A 27,641-nucleotide genomic window follows, 5' to 3' on the forward strand; every position below is an offset into this window, starting at 1 on the left:
ACATCATTTACCTCTATTACACTCTTCGTGCTTCCCTCGATTTCCTTTACCCCATGCTGCAAAGTGCTAAGCTGGCTGTGAATGAACCATAAGTAGGCTTCACTTAAAGGGTTACTGAAAAACTGAACCAATATTTTGGGGGCCTTGTCTTCATTTAGGAAAAAATATTTTAACGGTTCAAACAGGCGGATTACTCTTTCAACTGCTGGAAACAGTGATAACCAGCGAGTTTTCGAGTGACACATTACATTCATATATTCAGTTCCCACATAATCACAGAAATCCTTAAGCCTCTCTGTTCTAACAGTATATATGTAAAAGTGTGAGTATACCTTCATGACGATAGTTTCGACATCACAGCTCAAACTGTCAGCAGATGTCTGCACCCTATTGTGTAAAACATGTGCAGGGCACCCTATGCCTTCAATGTTTTCATGCAATGTTGCCTTTAATTTAGCAAATACCTTGTCTTTTTAAACCACCAAAGTTTGTGTTGGTGTTGTCTCCACAAAATGCCACACATTTATGTTTCTCAAGATCAAACATTTCGATAGTATTCATACTAAATCTTGAAATTTCGTCAGATGTTTCATTAGGCAGGGAACTCACCTTCAAAAGTTTGGTCTGAATTCCCTGATTAATATAAAAAAACTGAACAACAAACGGAAATATTTTAGTGGCTTTATGATTGCTGGCATCAGTGGATATCCCGTAGAAAGAAGACTTTTTGATGTATTCAAGGCTTTCCTTTACACTCCGTGGAGCAATAACTACTTTCACTAAGGCTGACACTTTAGTTCTTGCTGAACTAAACTTTTTTGCAATGGAAGAATCATCAAACATAATGCTGTTAAGCTTATTAGTACAATCACTATATCTATAAGTTTAGTGATGTTTTACCGTGTGGTAGGCTAGTGTAAGCTCGGCTACTCGAACTTTCGTCTCTTCACTCGAATGATGTTTCACAAAATAATTTTGTAGAGTTTTACTGCAGCTCGGTGCACTGTATCTGTTAATGTGTTTCTTTGACCTGATGTAATCAACTATGTCGGAGCGTCCACCATGACTTATACTAATAAAACAGTTACATACGGAACACTCTGCTTCGTAATCAAAACGACCTTTCTTAATGAAATACCATTCCTTGGAATAACAGTCACTGAACTTGCAGGCACGTTTCGGCATTGCGTTTCACAGTGCTGCAGCAATAATACCGCTAATATGAGACAAAACTATTGCAGTTTGTCTGACAAAACATCAACTACTACACTATTCTGACAATGAGTGTGTGAGTAAGTGGCGCGACAATCGGACGGTTTCATAGCTCTGTTACAATAATACAACTTACTACTTGTTGGCCAAAGTACCACTCAAAGTAAATTATTGCCTGAGTGTATCAATACTGACACTGAGATTACAAGTATGGGACAATTGAGGTTTTAGACAAATAAGCTAAAATATATTAATTTCTCCTGTTGTATTTCCATTAATATAGCGAAATCCCAAAACTTTGAGAAAGTTTCGCGAAATGTATTTAAAAACTGAATTCTGAGACTTTTGAGCGACCCGAAACAAATTTTCGGGACACCGGAACACAGGAATGAAAACCGGGACAATCCCGGTTTTCCGGGACGTTCGGTCATCCAGCGCTAGACGCATGAGATATTTCATTTCAGAAATCAGGGAATTCAGTTCAAATGGTTCAAATGGCTCTGAGCACTATGGGACTTAACATCTGTGGTCATCAGTCCCCTAGACCTTAGAACTACTTAAACCTAACTAAACTAAGGACATCACACACACCCATGCCCGAAGCAGGATTCGAACCTGCGACCATAGCGGTCGCGCGGTTCCGGACTGAGCGCCTAGAACCGCTAGACCACCGCGGCCGGCAGGGAATTCAGTATTCCGAGATCCACAGTGTCAAGAGTGTGCCTAGAATACCAAATTTCAAGCATTACTTCTCACCACGGACAACGCAGCGTTTGCGTAACGTTGTTAGTGCTAACAGACAAGCAACACATCGTCAAATAGACGCAGAAATCCATGTAGGACGTTCGACGATGTACACGTTATGACGATGAGGTGAAATTTGATGTTAATGGGCTACGGCAGCAAACGACCGGCGCGATTGCCTTCGCTAACAGCACGACATCGCCTGCAGAGCATCTCTTCGGCTCGTGACTATATCCGTTGGACCCTAGACTACTGGAAAACCATGATCTGGTCAGATGAGTCTCGATTTCAGGTGGTAAGAGCTTATGGTAGAGTTCGATTGTGGCGCAGACCCCAGGAAGCCATTGACTCAAATAGTCAAAAAGGCACTATACAAGCTGGTGGTGGCTCCCTAATGGGGTGGACTTTGTTTATATGTTATCGACTGGGTCCTCTGATCCAACTGAACGCATCATTTACTGGAAATGACCATTTGTAGCCCTTCATGTTCCGAAACAACAACGGAATTTTTATCGATGACAATGCGTCATGTCACTGATCTATAATTGTTCGCAGTTGGTTTCAGAACATGAAGATTACGATGCACATCAGAAGAAACACAGACAATGAATATCGTGTTTATCTGCCGATACAGGGCAAACGACTTTCATGTACAAGGTAGGACCTGGGCAGGAATATACGTAATGGATGTATGAGTACAGGGCGCAGACGCATGGTTGATGACGTATGGGAGTTTCGCTCTGGCAGTGAGTCGTGCACGGATAGCCAAATGGCAAGGCTACCGCTCGCAATAAGTGGGAAATCAGGGTTCGAGTCCCAGACTGGCATAAATATTGTCGTCATTCCATTCTACAGCTGATGGTGGTCCTTATCTGCAATTGCAAATACATGTAATGTATATAGAGCATTGCGGATGGTGGCAGTAAAAAATCGCATGAAATCCGCGGTAGGAATCACTCGAGAGTTCCAAAGTGCACATTGTGAGTAATGAGTTACAAAGAATGGTGTAAAATAGTGGAACGTATCATCAAAAGGTACTCATTTCTGTAACCAGTATCAAGTGACGCTTGATGTGGTGTCAAGGAAGACGTCACTGGACAGTGCATGACTGGACACGAGTGGTTTGGAGTCATAAATAGCGTTATACTCTGTGGCAATCCGATGACGGTGTCTGGGTTTCGCGAATGCCTGGAGTACGTTACCGGCCATCATGTGCAGTACCAACAGTGAAGTAAGCAGGAGGTGGTGTTACTGCTTGGAGCTGTTAAGATGTCGTCCCATTAGTGCGCTTAAGAAAATGCTGAATGCAAAAGAATACGAACACATTTTACTGAATTGTGTACTTCGTACAGTAGAGTATCAGTTCGGAGACTGTGAATGCATTAGCATGACAATGCTCCCTGTCATAAAGCAGCATCTGCGAGGCCCTGGTTTGTGGTAAATAACATTGCTGAAATGTACAATTCCTCCTACTCCATGCTGTATCTGGTGCAGCAACCGTGGGGAGTATTTCGAAGGGACCAATGGCCCTTGTAGTCTGGTCCCTTCAATCCCATAAACCAACCAACCAGTCAGTATTTTGAAAGAAAAACGATCTTCGTTGATGGCGAAATCTTTCACCGACACGTCTCGACCTTCTGATGCATTTTAACAAGCTGAAAAATTTGCATCCGTCATATTTGTGGGGAGGCAATGCCCTTGCCGCAGTGGATACACCAGTTCCCGTCAGATCACCGAAGTTAAGCGCTGTCGGGCGTGGCTGGCACTTGGATGGATGACCGTCCGGACAGCCATGCACTGTTGCCATTTTTCGGAGTGCACTCAGCCTCATGATGCCAACTGAGGAGCTACTCGACCGAATAGTAGCGTCTCCGGTCAAAGTGAACCATCATAACGACCGGGAGAGCGGTGTGCTGACCACACGTCCCTCCTATCCGCATCCTCAGCTAAGGAAGACACGGCGGTCGAATGGTCCCGATGGGCCACTTGTGCTATATTTGTGGGGACCGTTGTGTGTACCTTAAATTCAACGGAGTCAAAGAAGTTTTCGATGGCGCAGAGCCACCGTCATGCAGTATTTTTGGAAAGAATAAACCGCCATTTCATTGTATAGTACTGATTTTTTTCTTCTGTACTGTACAGGTTTCGACTTTTATGCCATTATCGAGTACAACACTAAAAGTTCTTAGACCATTAACACGTCAGACATGTAAAGTCAGTCCGAAGCAGGTACGAAGCAGTTACATCTCAAAGGCATATGCTAGTCTTGTTTACTTGCTTTGGACTGACTTTACCGGATACGATGTATTAATGATCTAAAAACTTTAGTATTGTACACGATAAAGAGATAAAAGCCTAAATATCGATAATACAGAAGGAAAATACAGTACTATAAGTCAAATAGCGATCTACTCTTTCATTAAAAAAAAACTATGGGGTCAGTTGAAATTGCTTTTTCAACTAAGTTTTGCTTAAGGTACACACAACCGTCCCCACAGATGCGCCATATATTAAAATTTGCTGATGATGCCCCAGAAGAGCGAAACACGTAATAATAGCATTATTTCCCAGCCACCAAGGCTATTTTTCTTTCGGAATTCCTGAAATGGATTGGCTTGCCCGGTTCCCCACCTGAGCGCAATACCTTTAGGATGAGTCAGAAAGTCGACTTCACTCCTGACCCCAGCGTCGGACGTCATTACCTACTCTGGTCTCTGCTGCTGAGGAAGAATAGGCTCTCATTCCTCCACAGACGTTAAGGAACCTCGTTGTTCCCAGCAGAATTCAGGTCGTTATAAAGACGAAGAGTGGGCACGTCCCATTTTAAATTCGACTAACAGGTGTCCAGATACTTTTGGTCAAACAGCATACACTGATGAGCCAAAACGGTATGACCGCTGTACATTTACTTACTTACTTAGTTAGTTCCTATTGTTCCCTCTGGAGCATAGGGCCGTGACGAAATTCCTCCACGTGGTACGATTTCTTGCAAGTCTCTTCACTCCAGATGTTCCCATCCTCTGCAGCTTCTCTCTCGATCGTCCTTTTCCACGTCTGTTTGGGACAACCACGTTTTCTAACTTCTTGAGGGTTCCAATCCAAAGCATCCTTTCAATAGCTCCATCTGGTTTCCTCAATGTATGCCCAATCCAGTTCCATTTTCTTTCTTTGATTTCTATATTGATTGGTTGCTAGTTTGTCTCTTTCCAAAGATCTTCATTTGTCATTACATCTGGCCATCTCACATTTAACATACGCTGGAGACAGCGATTGATAAAACCTTGGAGCTGGTTGTTGATGTGGTTAGTCACCTTCCAAGTTTCGCAACCATACAACAGAACAGCCTTCACATTGCTATTGAAAAGCCAGAGTTTCGTCTTCTTTGAGATGTTCCTATTTCTCCAGACAGAGTACAGTTGTACAAATGCACCATTTGCTTTGAGGATGCGACTACGAACGTCCTCCTCAGCGCCTCCTGTAGTCTTGACTATACTTAGAGGAGGGATTGGATCTGTTCTACGTCCTCTCCATTAATGGCCAGCCTATTCGTGATGGTCGAATTTATCCGCATTTCTTTAGTTTTGCGAACATTTATCTTGAGGCCTGCTACTTCCGCCTCTCTCTGTAACCTGACCAGTTTCTCTTCAATGTCTCGATATCGTTGTGCCATTAAGCAAATGTCGTCTGCGAAATCTAGATCTTCGAGCCTATCCCGCATCCCCCATTGTACACCTCTCTTCCGTCCCCCCATCACTCTCTTCATCATAGGGTCCAACACCGAAAGAAATAGTGTTGCCGAAAGAATACACACTTGTTGTACTCCGAATTAACTTCGAAAGGCTCTATTAGTTCTCCATTATGTAGTCTTGGCATTCAAAGTCTTCATACATTTCCTTAATGATGTTAATAATCTTTGTTGGAAAGCCATATTTTGCATGAGTATCCCACATGACTCTTCGATTGACAGAGTCGAAAGCCTTTTCAGAGTCAGTGAAGGTAAGGTAGAGGGTGAGTTCGCTGTACATTAAGAGACTGAATATCGCCTGGTGTTGTTGTGGGCTACCGAAGTCGTAAGCAAAGCAAATAGGCAGAATCAATCTAGTGGAATGAAATGATCGTATGGCATTGTTGGCCGGGAGGCCCCATGCGGGGCAGTACGGCCGCCGTATTGCAAGTCCTCTTTAGTTGACGCCACATCGGCGACTTGCGAGTCGATGATGATGAAAATTATGATGAAGGACACGGACCGCGCTGTCGATTGTCAACGTTCATCGTGCTCAGAAACGATGCGATTTGTGCATACGGTACGAGGGCCCTATCATAGTATGCACGACCGCAACGCGCTCCAGTGGCAGTTGTCGGCTGTATCTGGCCGTAAATCACACTATGTACGAAATGGACTGGCGCAAAATTCCCATATTAGTTCTATTAAAACGTGTTTTTCTCCCTTGTCCATATACTAGTTAGGTAGTTCTGTCCACAGTCTACATAAATAAAAGCTTAAATATCGGCAAAAATATTGTAAGGCAAAAAGGGAAGTACCACGTCCAGTCAGTAAGGATATTGGCTTATAAAAGTTCCATTACAAACAGTGCGATACAAATTTACAATAGTTCTCCCCATCAGATAAAAATTATTTAATCATTCTCACTTTTTTGTAAAACCCTAAGGTCATTCATATTTGATCACTGTTCCTACTCAGTAGCAGAATCTCTACATGTGAATTACGAGACTTAAAAGAAAAAAGGGGCAAAATAGCTTACTGCAGGTTGTGCAAGGTACCCTGTAGATTAAGGCAATCGAACAAACTCAGTCCTCAAAAAGAGAGCCCTTACATTTTCATTACATCGAATATTATAGAATATAATTATATCAAACTAATAAGAAAGTATCAGAACCTATTAAAAAAGCGAAGGTTGGAAGAAAAAAATAAGATATGTCGAGCGTGATCCACGTACCCTTCAAATGCTCGCTATGAAACAGTTAAGTTACCCAGAATGCTACCGACATCTCGTATTCTACTAGAGCGTATCTAGCTTCTTATTATTCCCTGAAAGCTTTAACTGTAGCTATATTAATCATCGAAACTTTAACCAATTGTATGAAGAAAAACGCGTTTTTAATGGATGCTCATCATGCTGTTGATTTCATATGGCCGATTCTCATTGCATGCAAGTTACAATAATTCTTTTGCGCGAATATGACGTATCTTTTCAGTTTTTTTTACAACGAATCATACAATTAACGGGAATTTTCGAGCTCCCCAATTTGCAAACTCTGCACCGAAGGCAAATGGCGTGCACGTGACATAGGTGGCGTTCTGGCATCTCATTGGTCAACGTTCAGCCGCACATTCAGAATATCTGACACGCTAGATATTGATTGCTCTGCACGTTCGGAAAGAATTCCCAACGTTCTATTCCACGCTGTGAAGTCAGAAACTCGGCACGCTCGCCGGCCGGAGTGGCCGAGCGGTCCTAGGCGCTTCAGTCTGGAACCGCGCGACCGCTACGGTCGCAGGTTCGAATCCTGCGTCGGGCATGGATGTGTGTGATGTCCTTAGTTTAGTTAGGTTTAAGTAGTTCGAAGTTCTAGGGGACTGATGACCTCAGCAGTTAAGTCCCATAGTGCTCAGAGCCATTTGAACCATTTTTCGGCACGCTCAACGCTCAACGTTCGGATGCACGGTCCGTGTGCCGACGGCTTAACACATTGACTGCTACCTGAGCGAATGGTGACTCACAGTTACATGGGTTGTGACGCCACGTGAACCATATTTGGTTCAGCGTACTGTGGGCCGCGTGAGCCATAACTGGTTCATATACAGAGTTGTGTTTAGAGGCATCGTGAGCCTCATAGGGCTCACAGATAATGCGTTTCAACTACAGGTTTAAAAGTGGTGGCTCCACTGAACACTCATGTTAGTAGTATTCAACATGTATACAATTGGCAGCCATGGTAATTCCTAACTTCAGCGTACGGTTAAATGGTACAGAAAAATCGTTTTCAAAATCCTTTTTGGAACATGTCTGTAAATGCTCAAGCGCTGTACAACTTGGAAAACAAAGGATCAAAGTCTCGCACACAAATAATTCCTTTCAGTGGACGCTTGACTTTACTCCTTTTGAATGCCAAAGATCCACAACCACGAGCAACACTACAACCGTTCCACGAAGATAACAGCCATCGCCTTGTGACAGTAGAGGGACCAAAGCAGAGCAGTCAAAGATGATGTTCGGGCTGTTATAAACGCCTGCGAAGAACAGAAAAAATAAACGATGCTGCTAAGAAAGTGAAGAGGGTGTATACTAAATGCAATAAATGTGGCAGTTTTATGTGCAACGAGTGTTTTAGTGACATTGGCAATGCTGTGTTGAAGAAGTAGAGTATTCTAAGATCTTTATTCATGAACTTTGTCAGACCAAGTAAAAAAAATTGTAAACAATATTATATGTTGCTAATATAATCAAATAAACTAAGTGTCTGAATCATTTCTTGAAAAACGATTTTTTTTATACCTATCGTGTGAGCCACATGTGGTTCATGTGTCCACAGATTATAATTGTGTTAAAATGTTCTTTGGCCACGTGAGCCATATATGGCTCACACCTGTTATCATCAGTCCAGATCAGTCATGAATTGACATTTTATCACGTAACTTAATTCTACATCTTCAACAGAAGACATTTGATGCAAAAAAATATGCAAAAAACGTCAATTTGGCGTCAGAAGTAATATTCGTGATTTCAATGTGGCATAGCAACGAATGGTCCAAATTTCATAATGGCAGTCAATGTGTCAAGGGCCGCAAATGGGGAAATTCGCTGATGTAATCGATTTGACGGCAGATTCTTATGCCTCGGAGCCAAGGAAATTAGTCTCCGAAACGGCGGATCTGGTCGATATTAGTGTTCTACTGTAGTGAGCATCTATGGAAAGCTTTTGAAGTACGGTAAAAAAACGAGTAGGAAACTAGATGTTTGACGACCACGCCTCATCACAGAATGTGGAGGTCGGAGCTTCTCTGCTTTGTAAACCAGGATACCCGGCGATCTGTGGCTGATCTGACGGCAGAGTACAGGCTGGTGCAGGCATGATCACGTTTCTTATTACACCAGGTCATCCTGGCGAAAGACGGCTCGACACATGACCACGACACTAGCCCAGACTAGCGATAGCGATGGCATTTTCCAACAGAATAACTATCCATTTTATGTGGGCAGAATCATACTACAGTGGTTTGTGGTGCATGGTAGTGAAATCGTGTTGATGTCCTGCTCAACAAATTCACCTGATCTGAAGGTAAGGGAGCACATCTAGGACAATGTCATGTTGGCTATTCCGCGCCAATGATCCACATACTGTAATCTACGGGAATTATGTGATCCGTGCTTAGATATTTGCTGCCGCATACCTCCAGAACTCTAGCAATTCGATAACGCCCTTTAGAGACAAAGATAGGTGCCGCTTACGCAATACTGGAAGCCTTCTTTGAAGCCCAAAACCTTAAAATTCTTTCTCTGGCAGTCTGTCTCCTTTGTTCTTTCCATCCGCTATTTAGTTTTTGTTCGTCATGGAAATTTCTAAAGTTATCAGTCACTGACTTTACTTTCGCTGACATGAGATGTCACCTCGATTCAATTCACACCGTTCAAGGTCACTTCTCACATCTTCGAACCATTTGTCCGAAATCTTGGGTCAAGTACATTGAAAATTTCTTATATTAGCCTTCCTTTGTTCACCTAAACAGATATCCGTAAATTTTAGTCTTCCTTTCCTAATAGGCTCGATTGACCTTTCATGAATTACTCGGCTTGCCTTAGTCTTCACATTCCTGTCATTCGGAGGCACGCACTAGCATGTAAAAACAGTACTTTAACTGCAGTGTCTCGGTGCCTTAGTTTAGCTCGCCTTTCTCTCTTGTATAGAGAGTGTGTCCTACAAAAAGTACTGGACACCTTTTATCGCAAAGTATTGTTGGAATTTCTTTCACAGTTTTCAATTGTACTATTTCACCAAGATATTTAAAGCTGTCAACTCTTTCTGTCTCACTGTGCCTCGTTACCGTGCTTTGATGCTTGTAATTTTTTCTGAAAGGAAAATTGAAGCCCAACTTTTCTTCTTATTGTTTTAGAGTATATATCTGCTCGGCAGTTGTGCTCGTGTTCACAGAGACGACCGAGGAATCATCATCGAATACAAGTCAGCTAACCTTCGTACCACTTTTGGATCCTCCATCGCGCACTTTGCTTAGAAGCACATTGCTGTCTAGTCTTTCTCCTGTCCGTAGATGATATCCAAAACACAACTGAAGGGAATCAGAGACAGTGCATCACGCTACCTCACACCTAATTTAATATTAAACTCCTTGGGGACCTACCCCATAAATTTTACCTCAAAACGGGTCCTTGTTGATGTCTACTTGATAATTTCCGTTGTTTCCACGACCACTCAGATTTCTATGAGCAAGTCAAATAACTCTTCTCTGTCGACCAAACGGTACCTTTTTGAAGGCTAGGAACACTGCTACTTGACAGTTGCAGATATAGTTTTCTATCACTCTTCAGATCGCCGAGGGTCAAAGTCGACTATCGCACTCCTCTTAGACAGGTTTACGTAACTGTGTATAAAATGTACAACTTCATAATAATTTCATACGACATAATTAACGTGTTGTAGCGAAGCCGAATGTGCAGTAATTAACCGAGTCTTGGCGCGGAAAGATTACCTTCATAAGACTGTCCAGTGTCCAGAAAGTGTAGCTTCCCTATTGTAACTACATTCCCAGAAAATCCCTATAAATGTCAAAGCTCTTAATTTTTTATATGTTTACATAATGTAAATCTCAATTAAGGGCAAATTACCTGGTCCATTGGGCGTACTTTATGGACGAAAGAAGAAAAGGAGAATAGTGTCTAGCAACCCTTCGATTACGACGTCATTCGAGACGGATCAGAAGCTCAGATAATCAACCGTGCTCTTGCAAAGGAACCATCTGCATTAGGGAAATGACCGAAAACCTGAATCTGGATGCGTTGAAGGGGATCTGAACTGCCATACTCGCGAAAACGAGTCCATTGTTCAACCATTACACCATCTCGCTCTGTGCTGCTTTCTGCAGAAGGCACGTAGTTGTACGGAGGAGGCTAAGCTGGATTACCGCATCACCTGTCTAGGTGTTTGATTTAACGTTTCACAAAACAGAGAGCACTGACGAAACACCTAACTTAAAAAAACGCTAGGTTATATAATGTAATCAGTGATATGAATTACCTTGGAGCAGGACTGTACCACTTATCAACACCGTCAGCAAAGACCTCTCGGAGCCCATGATCAGCAAAGAGGAACCTGCGAAAGAAAGACGTATTATTTGACAGTTACAGAAATTAGGCCAAATAAACAGTCTAATGGAAGTCGGGAGAATTACTAGCTCATGATGACGTATCGCTGGATGTGAATATGTACAGAATGTGCTATAACTGAACTGCAGTTACCGTTGTTGACGCTGTAGATCACTTAAAAGTGCGTATAGCACATTTTAAATTTTTATTTCTGTTTGTATATGTTTCACGCTTATTTCTTGATTAAGGGGAGATTAAAAAGTACCCATTTGACGGCATTGCTGCAGCGTATATGAAACCCAGTGCGACTCCGACGTGTGTTTATAAGCACCGACGTATAGAGAACGGGTTAGTGTGGCCTCCGAACGGAAATTTTCTGATCACTCTTTATATGTTGTATCTTTACTTGTGCTCATTAATTTAGCTTATACCATAGTTATAAAATTCTGGAAACTTTCTCAAGTAATAAGATAAAAACTGAAAAACAGTCGTTTCAGTCGTACTAAGAGACACCAGTGATGGCGTGTTTCGAAAATAATTTGTTGTCCGACACAATCGTAACAATTTCAATACGAAAGTATTGGCCGACTTCAGGTCATAAGGAGGGTACTGTAGTCCTTTCCCATCACTGTGGAAACAACATTGTCAATGACATCAATCAAAAACATTGGCATTTCCGCCGTAGCCTGGATGGGTAATCGTATCCTCTCATGACCGGAAGATGGCCAGTAATTTCGTCCTGAAATTGTTGTGATTGTGCTGGACAGTAAGTTATCTTCAAAAACGAAAAGTATAGGATATCAGTGCTTTAGTCTTCAAAACTGGAATGGTTGCTTTAAAATTTTTCGACTCGGTCCCAGTGCCACCCCATAATCTCCCCTAAAGGCCACAGTAGATAACGAAATTCACTTGTACAGAAGAAGACAACCCAGAGTCACTAGTAGATTGATTCCTCACTTAAGACCAAGAAAAGAATAAATCATTAAAAGGAATATACATACAAGAAGGATAATAGGTTGTCCACGAAAAGTTGTAGATTTTAGATTAATATTTCCTTTTTATTTTCAGAAAGCACTGATAAGAACGAATCGAAAGGATACGTTCGACTTTCTATGTAAGTGGATGATGGGAACGCAGTGATAATCATTTAACACCCGTGAACTGAGCGGATAGGTACTAACATACATATCGTCATTTTCTTCCTTTACAGACCTCGGAGGACAGCATATTAATTTCAGTACCACCCACTATTTGTTTACTTTTAACCAATATTCTTTCACGATTTCAAAGTGTACATTTTTATTTCCTCAAACCATTTCACTCCTGTTATCTTGCTCTCTACACTTTTGGAAGTCTTGTATTTTTAACATTTCTACTTCTAAGTAGCTGCTTTCTGTCAGACCTTTTTCTGTTATACTGTATGTTTGTAAATATTTTTCAGTGTTTCCTATTTATTTGACATTAATGAGCTATACTGCTTGATAATTCAGTATCGACTATAGTTGCAATGAAACAATAAATTTATTTATTTGGTCTGGATGTTCTCCAGGTTTCTTGATTTTTGTCACGTTTTCAGTTTCACGGCATATGTATTTTAGATTTAGATTCAGTATCCATCAGCATATACTATATTTTTTTCATTCGTAAACTATTCTGTACAACAGGTCCTTAGATCAATTAACGTCCCAAAACACCTGAAAAGTATTTTAGCCTTCGAGCGGTTCGAATCTCCTACGAATGACTTCGTACATCGAAATCTCATTGCACTATCTTCACACATGCTCCAACTTTTGGACCGATAAATTCCGCTGTTGAGTGAGTTTGATAAGTCGCTGGAAGGCTTAGGACTCTCCGAAGGAATGTAGCTTTTACAGGGACAATTTTTCTAGTACATTCGTATCGGCATATCAGTTTGATAGCAAAATGCAGTCAGTGACTTATATTTCTTCTTACTGCAACCGTCACTTATAGGTGAGTTATTTGTTATTTCATATAAACAAATTCACCTTGTAAACATTTGTAATCATGGTTTGGGAACCAACGTAACCACCATAGATACAACTTAAATAAAAAGGTCTCAAGAGGCAAAGTGTAAATCTTCCGATAACTCTGTCAGTTTATGATGCTCAGGTGTTGATATTTTATATCACAATGATTTATTGCAGTTTTGATTCAGACCATTACTTACCTATCATTAAATTCAAGACACCGGTCGAGGTGGCGCAGTGGTTAGCACATTGGCCTCGTATGCGGGAGGACGACAGTTCAAACCTGCGTCCGGCTATCCTGATTTAGGTTTTCCGTGATTTCCCTAAATCGCTCCAGGCAAATGGCGGAATGGTTCCTGTGAAAGGGCACGGCCAACTTCCTTCCCCATCCTTCCCTAATGCGACGGGACCGATGACTTCGATTCCCCCAAATCGACCAACCCACCAAACTCAAGATTAGGCGAATATTTAGCAAAAAGAATCAATACCAACCCAAAAAGTTTGCCGTGCAGAAGTTATCTGGAGAAAATGATCACAAAATACATTTGGAAAAAAGAATACCTAAATGTTGGGAACAGCTTCAAAAATAAATTATTCAGACTGCAGAAGAAGTTATGCTCAAAGCCATCAACAATTGTGTAAATTAGGAAAATCATAAAACAACTTATAGTAACAAAGCATTAGGAGAAATAAATACAGCTGCTAAATGTGGAAACACTCAGTGGCAATATTATTGTCTAACAGAAATCGTAAATTAAGTTTGAACAGGCACCTTACGATCAAAATGGTAACTGGTCTCTTTTCATGTACCAAGTAGACTTTTCTGAGCACTGTGGTCTTCAGGTACTAAGATTACTGTTCCATAAGTCCATTTAAAAGTCATTGTCACGAAACTTGATGCAAATTGGCTCTGAGCACTATGGGACTTAACATCTGAGGTCATCAGTCCTCTAGAACTTAGAACTACTTAAACCTAACTAACCTAAGGACGACACACACATCCATGCCCAAGGCAGGATTCGAACCTGCGACCGTAGCAGCAGCACGGTTCCGGACTGAAGCGCCTAGAGCCACTCAGCCACACTGGCCGGCGCTTGATGCAAAATAAGTGCATTTTTTCAGCTAGTCATGTAGCTGTGTAAATGCATGGTTACGTAGTATGAGAGATAGCAACGTTAAAATACTTTTCTGAATTGGATGAGATATAGATCAAAATATTTAACACTCATATTATTTCGTGAATTCATTTCTGGCTTCAACTCCCTCTTGTGTAGGGGCTGATGTTAAAGTCCATGTTTGTTGAACATTAGTCGAGAAACGTATTCACATTTTATCGCACTTCCTTTTATTTCCCATCCAGGTAAAAAAAAAAAAGCTGGTAAAATATTCCGAGTGTATTTTAAATACCAGTTACTGTTTCCAACATAAATAAGTGATACTTGACGCACATTCTGTCGCAGCATAAAAACTAACTTACAACTCAACATCCAGACTAAGACTGTACAAGTAGAGACCATAACAAAGACTAAATATCTTTTGGCATGTATGACAAATGATATATTACAGCAACAAGTTCTAGATTGTTCCAGAACAGACAATTGGTCGGATTAGCATTTGTACACAGTTTTCTGCGTCCATGAGTGAACAGTTATAATGAAAACATGCCTCTTGACGTTAGTAAAATTTATAAAAATAGAAATAATTGCGTATTATAGTAAATAATTGTTAAATAGAGTTTTGTAGAAACTATGGCATATTCCACATCGCCAAAATAAAAACAGTTTATATTTTCTCCATGTGACTGTTTTTCATGAAAAATTGAGTTTGCTTTACAAAATTATAACAGTTCTTGATTTAACAGATAATGAAATGTTATGAGAAATTTCGTAACCAAAATGTTGCAATGTGCGGAATATATGTCACTTAAGATCAAATGAAACAAAAGAGATTTGTAGGATAATTATCTTATTTTAAAGTCAGAAATCAAAATAGTGACACAAAGTATCACAGAAAAAATTGGAGATGTGTGAAATTTTAACAAATGTTTCCATACAGTAGACCAACTGATATAAGATTCCCGCAATTCTGGTTTCAAATACAACTTACTAACTCGTTCTATGACTTATTTAGTAATGCGGCGTACAATTTTGTTTGCTATGTATTGATTACACTATACTTTAGTGTTATTGTAAGCCCCATTCCCAAATTGCTCCCCTATCAGTTTCTAATATATATATATATATATATATATATATATATATATATATATTAGTCATCATAAAACGAATATAATTCAGGCGTTTTCCATTAACATACACTCCTTCAATTTTCGCAGATTGGGATCTGAAAATTTCTTCTATTGTTGCTAGAGAATGTGAAAATGAGCCTTACTAAAATAAAAAATAATGCCTTCAGTGTGCAAGAAAACGAAGACAAAAACCAAAACAAAAACAATATGTTCGAAAGCCAATAGCTTTGCAGATCTGTGAAATTTTACTCCGTTGTTGGGTGTTATTCATTACTGTGTTTGAGCAGAGTTTGTACTGCAAATTGCTTGTATCTTCCTTCACCTGTTCTCCACGTGCTGTTCGAGAAATGACTCAAGTCTGTCCCGTTCTTTACAAGTTTTTCCCGAGGTCATACAGTGTTTGAGAGGGGATCTTGCGACGACATCCTCAAAGATTCCACTGGTCCCATGTAGGCCAAATCTGGTTCATGTCTGCAGTCCATTCTCTTTGGTTGCTTTCTGCCTCCTTGAGGAACGTGCCGAGCAGTTGGTTTTTTATTATCACCCTTAAAGATGAATCCATTGCCTAATCGTTGACTATAAGGCTCGACATTACGTTAAAGGACCCACTCCCTATACTGCGTAGCTCTTGAATTACTTCTATGGCAGTGATACGAGTTTCATGTTCGTTCATCATAACAGCGCAAAACACGACTGGTCTCTCCTTGATAAGCCAGCGGGACTGCATGTCCGAAACGCGAATAGGTCCGCCTCCATACTCTTCAACGACGACAACCTGATGTAAGACAAATCCTGCAACTAAGTCCACTGCCCCAGTTTCCATTCCAAGCGTTCACTAGCCAACCCTCTTCTTCGAGCACCATGGTGCTGACTGGTGTTCGTACTGTTGCTCATCGTGGATACCTATGTGCCAAACAGAACGTGTGGAGAGGTTTTCGTACTATCTGGAGTCGACACAGCCAACTACTTGCCCCTCGAAGAAGCAGTGAAAGACACAGTTGCATTTCCTTCAGGCTATGTACGAGCCCATAACTTCTAGGTAGAGGTTATCAGCTGATGTAGTTGGCACCGGGAAATCGGTAAGAGGCAGATTTCCGATGTTTTGTGCCTCATAAAAGGACTGAATCTTTGGAGAACGTTGAACTATGGTGTACGCCAATTCGGTGGGTGATTCGCTGTGCTGACAAGGTTCCTCTCCGTAAAGTGACGATTCTCCCAATAAAATCAATTTTCGAAGCTTTACATTGGTTAGACGTACTTTTTGTTGCATAGATCCATAGCGAGACGATCCTTAAAGATGTAGAATACGTCATAAAACAAGATACATAATACATTACGAAAAATGCTTGAATGGATACGCGGTAGTTCATTTGTTAACATCGTATCAGTTTTTGCTGTCAGTACTGTAAAGTTTGTCATTCAATAAATGTATAAATCCGCAATACTACGAATTGTAACAGCTCTGTTAATTCCGATCATGTGATATTGCGAAACTCTTTGACGCTATTCTTGTGGTGCATCTCCAAAAGAAATGTCGAACAGCGTATAGTAAAAAAGCGTGAAAAACAAATGGAATGCAACAAATAAACAAAGCAAATCAACTACAAAAAAATGAGCGCATTGATTGAATCTAATGGTTGTTAATATTATGTCGCATGGACGTCTGAAAAATTAGAATTATTTAAATAAATCACGGACACAGTTTAATGGGTATCGTTCGCCACAGGTGAGTATAATTACATGTTATCGTTTCATTATGAAACAATTTTGTGATTAAACCGAAAGAAAAAACAGATAAAATACTTTATGTGTATGTTATTCTGTGCTGCACGCTTCCATTTCACTCTTTTGATTATTATGCATGACATGTATATATAGGATGTAGTTAACGTTTCTTTAGTTTCCTCAACAACGTAGATGTATATTACAATAGCAAGTGTTTTCCAGCAGTGAGGGAACGCAGCAAAATACTGCGTAGCACATTCCATCGTATAATCTTGATCATTCTCAGTGTTAATACGAAACATCCCAGCAATATTTAAGATACGTTAATTATATCACGGCCATTTTTGTTTAACGAACATCATCAACTGGTACTGGAAATCAACCATAGTCTTCGTAAATAATCTGAATTACTAAAAATCTAATCCGGTTCATCGTTCCATCCAATTGCACGATTCAAATTGCAGGGTGCCAATCTACAGGCCTTCAGGGGCAACAACGATTTAAACTTCAATATTTCGTACAATTACTGACCAAATTTAAAAAATTGAAATCGTGTTATGATCTGCTCATGAAAAGGTTATGTAACGGTTTAACGCAGTAAAACAAGTATTACCATTAAAAACTATTTACGTGTCTTGAGGCAGCGTAAATGGCTACCATGGCGCGCAAATTACCCAGATAATATTCATCCAGTATTTCAGAATGACAACACTTAGTGACTTCCAACAAACTTTAAACATAACTTTACAAAACTTTTACTCGTTGGAAACCCCCACAAAATGATTAAAGGAAAAAAAGTTCTTCGCTTACTACATTTTCACTGTTCAAGCAATAAAACTTCAGCGTCCAGCATGATGTCGTATTACTTCTTTGCTGCTAACTCTGTATGGAGACAATATCAACACAAAACACTGACTGTACCTCCAAAAACATAGCATTTTACGACACATAGGTCAGTAGATAAGACCTCATAAACATGGAGAAGCGTGATAAATTAGCTGTTGCTTAAATTGGAACTCAACTTACCCGGACTATGTTCATCAAGTGTTTGATAATGAGAGCACTTAGCAACTTACAACAGACTTTAAGCATAGTTCCAGATCTTTTCTAAACATTTTCTCAATTACATGCTTCCTGTCAGATATTTAATTGATGTACTCATTTGTAAATTAATCAAACGTTTGAAGCTGTTTTATACATGGGAGTCCGGCCCTTGCAAGAATCGGGGGTTTAATGGTTCGTTAGTAATTAGTTACAAAGACTGTTGGCGAATTTTCTATGTTACCTGATGATGTTCACTGACGAAATCGTGTCCCTTAGAAAAACATAATTTCAGTACAGTTGTGGTCGGTTATTCTTATTAACATTAATATTGCAAAACTTTCTTCATCTCAGAAATTCCGTTATTCGAAAACAATCGAAAAGCGACAGTCATGAATAAAACAATAGTTTAAAGCCACATCATAGCCCTCTCTGAAATTGTACTAGATTATAATTGTGGCACAGATATGAACATAGAGCTATACACTATTCCTTCAGTATAGCAACAACGTTTAATACATGAAGACGCTTCAGTAAGTTTTGTAGATGGGGAAAAAGTTTTTACGTTGTCTGGCATGTTGTATTGTATTAAACTGCGGACCTAGAAACGACGGAGAGGCTTCGTCTCCGCCGTAGTCCTCAATGGTTCACAACCCCACAACAGTCTACAGCAGTCTACTAACCCCACCGCCGCCCCACACCGACCCCAGGGTTATTGTGCGGTTCGATCCCCAGTGGACCCCCCATTCCGCTCCCTCGCCCCCCTCCCTCCCCGGGAACGTCACACCAGGCGAGTGTAGCCCCAAATGTTTGCGTGGTAGAGTAACTATGGTGTACATGTACGTGGAAACAGTGTTTGCGCAACAATCGTCGACAAAGTGTAAGTGAGGTGGAATAAGGGGAACCAGCCCGCATTCGCCGAGGCAGATTGAAAACCGCCTTAAAAACCATCCACAGACTGGCCGACGTGTGAACATGTGTTTTGAAGATGTGGGAAGACAACTGCACATGTCTTCATCATGTTGACATCTTCCTGCAAGATCTGCCAAAGTACTGTTAAGTGAATGTTAAGCTTTTCATAAATCTTCTGTAGATGGCCTCACTTTCCATCCTGGAGTTCTTTTCTGGCTGTATGCTGGTGTTTGTGATAAACGGTGCTTTCGGGTTTAAGCGTTGTACTTCAATGACGACCCTGATTTCGGATTTGGATCTGAGCGTGGTTGCGAGTTGAGATTACCTAAACAAGTACTGACAATATGCAGGTCTAATTTCGAAGTAACTTCCTTAGGGGGAATAGGATCCGCAATCGCTTGAAACAGTCTGAATAATAACAGCCGTGTTGAGCGATATTTGGTGAAGTAAAACATCCCTTTATTTTGCTTTTATTACTGCACAGTAGACATTTTGAACGGATAGTATACTATTACCCATCAACATGTACAAACTTGTGTTGCTCTCCAAGCATTTACCCAATAACACAATGTATCAATGTAAAGGGACGCCCATACTTTACAATTAAAGACATGACACCGAGTGTTTTTTGAACACCAGTTGTGTAGCATACCACTTACAAGAGTGTAAAGAGGTGCAGCAACACCTCACCGACAGTTAGTGAGAGATTAGTTCAGTTCTGATGAGTTCTAATTTAAAATCATGTGAAAATGACTGCGAAACTGAGCAGCAACGAATTCAAAATAAAGAAATGCTTTAGGGAAGTTCAGTGCCATACCCTGATTACGTTAAATTTAACACATTTCTATCTGATTTTCTCAGTAACGATCCAAGGTAATACATTCACTGATATACTATCAAGTATCTATCTTTGTTAGGAATCAAGAAATGAATTTTTAATGGAGGTCTTAAAAATATGTAATTTCAAAAAAAAATAGTTTTTACGATCAAACTAATGTTTCTATCTGTGCCATTGTATTTCCACGCAAAGACAATACCGCTGTCAATAAGAGGTAAAAATTTCATAGCTTTAGCTTAAGTAGCTTCTGAGATAACGGGGAACATCTGAAAAAAAATATTTTTTTCAGAATTCGCACTTGGAAGTCGAAGGATAGGAAAACTCACTATTGTATAAAGAGAGAGCCTAAAACCCTCCATTTCTGTAATTTTTATCATCTTGAGTATCAACCAGACACAGTCTCCTTCCCAGCCAGAGGGATTTTGCAGCTTCTGTTGTATTTTTGACCATAATTTCTGCTTTGGAGACTCGATGTCTAGCCAGTTCTTGTATAATTGCTTCTGTATTATGGCAAAATTAATTTAGAATTGCTTCAGAACCTTGATTATGTCTGAATTTCCGTCACTGAAGGTGATCCCAGGATCATTAACCCCAATTTTTGGTGTTTTCAACTCCATAAATACGTTTTTGTGCACCCTGGTCCATACAACGTTAACGAAAGACTCATTTACATTTTGAGTTTTTCCTTGAGGAATTTATTCAGATGATCTGGATGTGCTAGATCTCTGTATATTGGCTTTACTGCTGCGCCAACAGTTTCTGGGATGATGTTTCCATTGGTATATTCGGTTCCAGCAGCCATAGCTTTGCGGTATTCACACCAGTCAACTGACCCATGTTATATAGTGGCAGCTTCTCATCACTTGGAGTCTTGTGCGAAAACATTGCCCACACTGCCTTTCTCGTTCTTTTCAGGTTGTTTATATTCTTTCTAATGGCTTGGCGATAGTATTCACTTAGCTGATTGATTGTTTCGTCAGTCAAAAGTCCTCTAACTGTCTCGCCATTTTCAAGCTTTTTGCTAGTCGGGCACACATTCGTCTCTGCACATGACAGACGCATTCCTACTTTTGCGATCTTAGGACATCATAGGCCCTGTAGCCAATTATTGATTCGAATGAATTATAGTCACAATCACCACTGAATTTATCATAGCGACACCAATTTGTTCTTGAGAGCGCTAAAAGCTCTTCACAGCTGAGCTGGATCCATCATATGTTTTCTGATTGTTGTGATCATGCAGTTGTTTGTTTTCATTATTGGACCCACTTTTGTGATCCATGGTAATGTTTTTACAATACTTCGACATCCAGAACCTTCCTGATATCAGTACTTATTGTAGCTGAACAAGAATGCTTAAATTAATGGACCCTTTCCTGCCATGATCCGTCAAATTGTATGCAGTTATTTCCACCATTTTCTTCAGCTGCTTCCACTGTTGTAAATTTCATTAATTCTTTTACAGTACTTTTACTGTTTCCCCTAAAGCCTTTGTATATCTTGAAACATTCGTAGGAGGCATGACAGATTCTTAACAGCACATAAAGCTTTTCCTGCTCTAGGTCCTTTACCAATGCATCTCAGCCCACAGAAATATTGACGTTCGTCTCAAAAAGGTTATTGTTTTTATATTTTTCAGTTGCCCAAAGTTCTTTCTCACTGTCACATCTCGAACTATAGACTTCATTACTGTTCACAAACTTCTTCTTCGAAGCACTTGATGATGAAGAACCCTGTTCAGTGTTGCTTGCCCTAACCTCATTCTCTGAATGTAAACTTCCAGCAGGACATGTTCTGTAAAATCTATTTCTCTTACTTCTTCTCTTTTTAAATATTTCCTTTGGTGGAGTCAGATCAAAGTGAGAAACGCAATTCAGTGGGCAACGCGTCAAAATACACACTGCAAATGGTGTAATGTGCCTAAAAGAACGCGGATGATACCATGCATTATACAACAAGAAGGAAGAGATATCTACCAACCATTGTAGCAGCAGGATGTTCACTACAAATCGACATATATTGCCGCCTTCTAGAGCAAACAGTTTCCGAGATATCTTGTTGTAACTGAACAAGTGCTCATGGGACCTGTATAAATTACTTTAGCTGTAAATTATTTCAAAATACCTTTTTCAGGGTCATCCAAAATCAGCAACACATGCATTAGATTAAAGAGAAAACTCCAAATAAAAGTTTTCCATAAAAAAATAAAAATCGACATTTTACACCCACACTAATTTTTCACTTCCCTTAATCCACCGAATGGTAGCCAGTATGGCAGAAATTGTTCACACAGTTTTCATAAATCAAGTAAACGCGCATCACTGGAGTCGAATGTTCACAACCCAACCATCAATGGGTCTCTGTGCAAACCGCTGTAGCTTGATGATTATAATGGTTAAATCAAAATCATTGAAAACTATGACTACTAACAATTTGTGATGGTTTCAACCATGTTACGTGCCATTTGTCACAACCCGTTAATCTCCAAAATCAGACACTACTGTTTGGAAGCTCTTTTCCCCCTGATGAATATATTCGTGGCAAATCGTAGATGCGTGTACTTACCTTTACGAAGGTGATAAGCTCTTTTCACTGCGGTACTGGCATTGTGATGAGGACGTCTACTTTGACATAATCCCGATATTAACAAATTGAGAGGTTACTTTTCAGCAAACAGACCACTTTTTTAGTGGTCCGTTGTTGTTCTAACCATTCTCGGTAGTTGATAGTTGGAAACAGACCTTTGATATCGTCCAGAGATCGTGGTGCCACACCAAAGTCTGCAACGTACATCGATACCAAACACGTAAGCGAGGTCTCACTGTAACCCGCAACGAGGGATAGGAGACACACCTGAAGACTGTGCCTCTCTCACAGCACAGTAGCACTCTCTCACAGAGGCCAATATAGCATGGAACGGCTCTATACAGTTCATGACCTCAGCTGAAGCAGCCAACATCATCGAGTAGGACTAACATGTTCAAAATCTCAGATTTATTTATTTTATTTTATTTATTTATTTATTTATTGTTCCGTGGGACCCAATTAAGGAGAAGTCTCCATGGTCATGGAACGAGTCAATACATGAAATTATAACACGATATTAGAAACAGATAAAATGAAATATAAAAAGAAACATATTCAGGTGACAAGTCGTAAATTTAAATAAAGAAAATCAACAATGTAACACTGGACTTTGCTTAATTTTTTAGCTCTTCCAGGAGCTCCTCGACAGAATAGAAGGAGTGAGCCATGAGGAAACTCTTCAGTTTAGAATGAAAAGAATTTGGGCTACTGCTAAGATTTTTGAGTTCTTGTGGTAGCTTATTGAAAATGGAATACTGCACTCCTTTCTGCACAAGAGTCAAGGAAGTGCATTCCACATGCAGCTTGGATTTCTGCCTAGTATTAATTGAGTGAAAGCTGCTAACTCTTGGGAATAGGCTAATATTGCTAATAACAAACGGCATTAAAGAAAATATATACTGTGAGGACAATGTCAGAATTCCCACACTATTGAATAGGGGTCGACAAGAGGTTCTCGAACATACACCACATATAGCTCGAACAGCCCGTTTTTGAGCCAAAAATACCCTTTTTGAATCAGAAGAATTACACCAAAAAATAATACCATACGACATAAGCGTATGAAAATATGCGAAGTAGACTACTTTTCGTGTTGAAGTGTCACTTATTTCTTACTGTTCTAATGGTAAATAAAACAGCATTTAGTTTCTGAACAAGGTCCTGGATATGGGCTTTCCACAACAGCTTACTATCTATCCGAACGCCTAGGAACTTGAACTGTTCCGTCTCGCTTATAATATGCCCATTCTGTCTGATCAAAATATCGGTTCTTGTTGAATTGTGAGTTAGAAACTGTAAAAGCTGAATCTTACTGTGATTTAGCATCAAATTATGTTCCACAAGCCACAAACTTATTTCATGAACTACATTATTTGATACTGTTTCAATATTTCACACAAGATCCTTCACTATCAAGCTGGTGTCATCAGCAAACAGAAATATTTTTGAAACACCTGTAATACTAGAAGGCATGTCATTTATATAAATAAGAAACAGCAGTGGCCCCAGCACCGGCCCTTGGGGAACGCCCCACTTAACAGTGCCCCATTGGGACTGAACATCACTACCACTCTCAATATTGCGGAGAATTACCTTCTGCTTTCTGTTCTTAAAGTAAGAGGCGAACCAATTGTAAGCTACTCCCCTTACTCCATAATGGTCCAACTTCTGCAGTAATATTTTGTGGTCAACACAGTCAAAAGCCTTCGTTAAATCAAAGAAAACACCTAGCGTTCGCAACCTTTTATTTAATCCGTCCAAAACCTCACAGAGAAAAGAGAATATAGCATTTTCAGTTGTTAAACCATTTCTAAAACCAAACTGAACATTTGACAGCAAATTATGTGAATTTAAATGCTCCAGTAACCTTGTATATACAACCTTCTCGATAACTTTAGCAAACACCGATGGCATAGAAATAGGTCTAAAATTGTCAACATTATCAATGTCTCCCTTTTTATAAAGTGGCTTCACTACCGAGTACTTTAATCGGTCAGGAAACCGACCACTCCTAAAGGAAAAGTTACAGATATGGCTAAGTACTGGGCTAACATACATAGAACAATACTTCAGTATTCTGCTAGATACCCCGTCATATCCATGAGAGTTCTTGGTCTTTAGTGATTTAATTATTAACTCAATCTCCCTCTTGTCAGTATTATGGAGGAGCATTTCAGGTAACAGTCTCGAAACACTTTTTTCTAAGAGCGCTATATGATTCCCTGTTGGGACTAGGGTTCTATTTAGTTCACCTGCTATATTCAGAAAGTGATTATTAAATACTGTACATATATGCGACTTATCAGTAACACGGACATTCCCACTACGCACTGATTCTATATCCTCGACCTGTCTCTGCAGACCAGCCACTTCTTTAACGACTGACCATATGGTTTTAATTTCATCCTGAGACTTAGCAATTCTATCTGGATACCACATACTTTTTGCCTTCCTAATAACATTTTTAAGCACCTTACAATACTGTTTGTAAAGGGCTGCTGCATTTAGATTTTGACTGTTTCTAACGTTTTGATATAATTGCCACTTTGTTCTACAAGATATTCTTATCCCTCTAGTCAGCCACCCAGGCTGCCTGTTTGTGCTAGTACCCTGTTTTGAACGTTCTAACGGAAAGCAACTTTCAAAGAGCACGAGAAAAGTCTTGAGAAAAGCATTATATTTATCGTCTACTGTATCAGCGCTATAAACATCTTGCCACTCTTGTTCCTTGATAAGGTTTACAAAGGTCTCTACAGCAACTGGATCAGCTTTCCTAAACAGCTGATGACTATATTTAACACGCGTTGCAGCACAAAAATCTTTTAGAGTTAAGATTTGTGCATCATGATCTGAAAGGCCATTCACCTTTTTGCTAACAGAATGCCCTTCTAGTAATGAGGAATGAACAAAAATGTTGTCTATGGTTGTTCTACTGTTCCCTTGCATTCTCGTTGGAAAGAATACGGTTTGCATAAGATTATATGAAGTAAGGAGGTCTACCAGCATCCTCTTCCTTGCACAATCACTTATACAATTAATATTGAAGTCACCACATATAACTAACTTTTTGTATTTCCTATAAAGTGAACCAAGAACCTCCTCTAGCTTTAGCAAAAATGCTGTGAAATCGGAGCCTGGGGATCTATAAATAACAACAGTTAGAAGTTTAGCTCCGTTAAATTTAACCACACCTGCACAACATTCAAACACCTTTTCAGTGCAGTACATTGAAACATCAATTGACTCAAATGAGATGCCGTTTTTCACATGCATGGCTACTCCCCCACACCGCAAAGAGCTCCTAGAAAAGCTGCCAGCCAACCTGTATCATGGTAAAGGAAGCCTCTGAATTATTTCCTTATTTAAGAAGTGTTCAGATATACCAATAATTTCAGAGTCAACATCTATAAGCAGTTCACTAACTTTATCTCTAATACCTTGTATATTTTGATGAAATATACTAATTCCCTCATTACTCGGATACCTAAGCTTTGTCAAAAGTGGTTCCCTTGTTAGAGAGACTTCCCTTAAGCAGGAATACCTATCAGCTGACTTCAATCTAAAAAAGGTGCAGCTCTAACACCCACTACTGCAGGAATTTTCCCATGAGTGATCCCACCAACCCCACCTATGCTGTCACCTATAAGCTTTGCCAACCTCCCCTTCCCATACCTGTTGAGGCCATGTCTAGTGAAACCCGTCCTGCTGATAGACTCCACCGACACCAGCGAAATGTGACCCATGCTTTCTGTCATCAGCGCACCCCCAAGTCTCATGTTATTACGCCTGACGGCTGTATCAAGATGAGGTCGATCGTGACGCTGAAACAGTTCCACGAAATGCACATTCGTGTTGCCAGTCTGAGTGGCTATCTTTTCCAGGTCACCATCTATGTCATACTCCCCATCCCTATCAATACTATTACCAGCCCCACCCACAATCACTACCTGATCCTCTTTAGTAAAATCCCTACATAACCCCCCTATGTTAACAGTCACCTGAGCCAATCCTGCATTAGGCTTCACAATGCTGGTGACCTGGAACTCACTCCCCAGCACTTCCTGCAACTGCTGGCCTACGCCTCTGCCATGAGAACTACCTAACAGCAGAACCTTCTTCTTCCTCTTCGACTTTGCAACTGTTGTAACCACCGTAACTACTGAGGTCTGCTGCATACTTCCTACATCTACAGCTACTAGAGATTCCTCTCCACTAGACTCTGACAGTTGGTCATATCTATTGTAAACACCAATAGTAAAACTATCTGAAAATCTTCTTCTCCTAGCAGGTCTCTTGCCAACAGCCAGCTCCCATTCCCCAACCCCCTTCTCCCTCCTCATCCTATCTAGCTCCTCCTGTGCGTTTTTCAACTGCACCTGAAGGGCACAGATCTTACGCTCCTGCTCCTCTATCAACTTACTCTTGCTACATAACCTGCAGTTCCAGGAAAGGATCTCACCAGAATGCCCACTGGATTCCCCCCAGTGAAAATACTTCGAACATGTACATTTGTAAATAATGTGTAAATATTTAACACTGTACTTCAAGAGAAGAGTTTTTTAATAAGTGCACCAAGTGATGCTTTAAGGGGGGGGGTAGGACGTCAAACGGGCTGACTTGGAGCAGGAGAGTCAGCACAGGACATTTTAATTTCTACTGTCCATACGTTTACAAATAAATTCATAAAACTTTGTCACCATGACCAGGAAGGATTGAGGGCTCACACTCATCGCAGTGTAAGTTCAAAAACGTAGCAAAATACCTTTTTTTACATGTTAAATTTCATCATTTTTTTCACTTATTACTGGCTGCATTTGTTGCTATAGGTACCCTTTTCTTCCTAAGTAAGAGAGCTTCTTCGATGAATTTTTCATAGCCTACAAACAGTAGTTACAGGTGTATGAAACTCTATAATTTTCCAAATGTATTAAAAAACTGTGGAAAAATGAGATAATTAACTATAAAACTTGAGTTTTTTCTAAACATGAAGTTTAAAATGTAACAGT

General features: G+C 40.1%; 1 protein-coding gene across 1 annotated transcript in view; it reads right to left on the reverse strand.

Annotated features, from left to right (window-relative positions):
• The window catches only part of LOC126234902 (transcription factor Maf-like), a 104,024-nt gene that overhangs the window by 74,263 nt on the left and 2,120 nt on the right, over positions 1 to 27,641 (reverse strand). Inside the window, exon 2 of the mRNA XM_049943645.1 lies at positions 11,230 to 11,304. Within this exon, the coding sequence (XP_049799602.1) occupies positions 11,230 to 11,287 (58 nt within the window). The 5' untranslated portion in view covers positions 11,288 to 11,304. The remainder of the gene's footprint in view (positions 1 to 11,229; positions 11,305 to 27,641) is intronic.

This window comes from Schistocerca nitens, chromosome 1 (genome assembly GCF_023898315.1).
Source record: "Schistocerca nitens isolate TAMUIC-IGC-003100 chromosome 1, iqSchNite1.1, whole genome shotgun sequence".
Taxonomy (NCBI): domain Eukaryota; kingdom Metazoa; phylum Arthropoda; class Insecta; order Orthoptera; family Acrididae; genus Schistocerca; species Schistocerca nitens.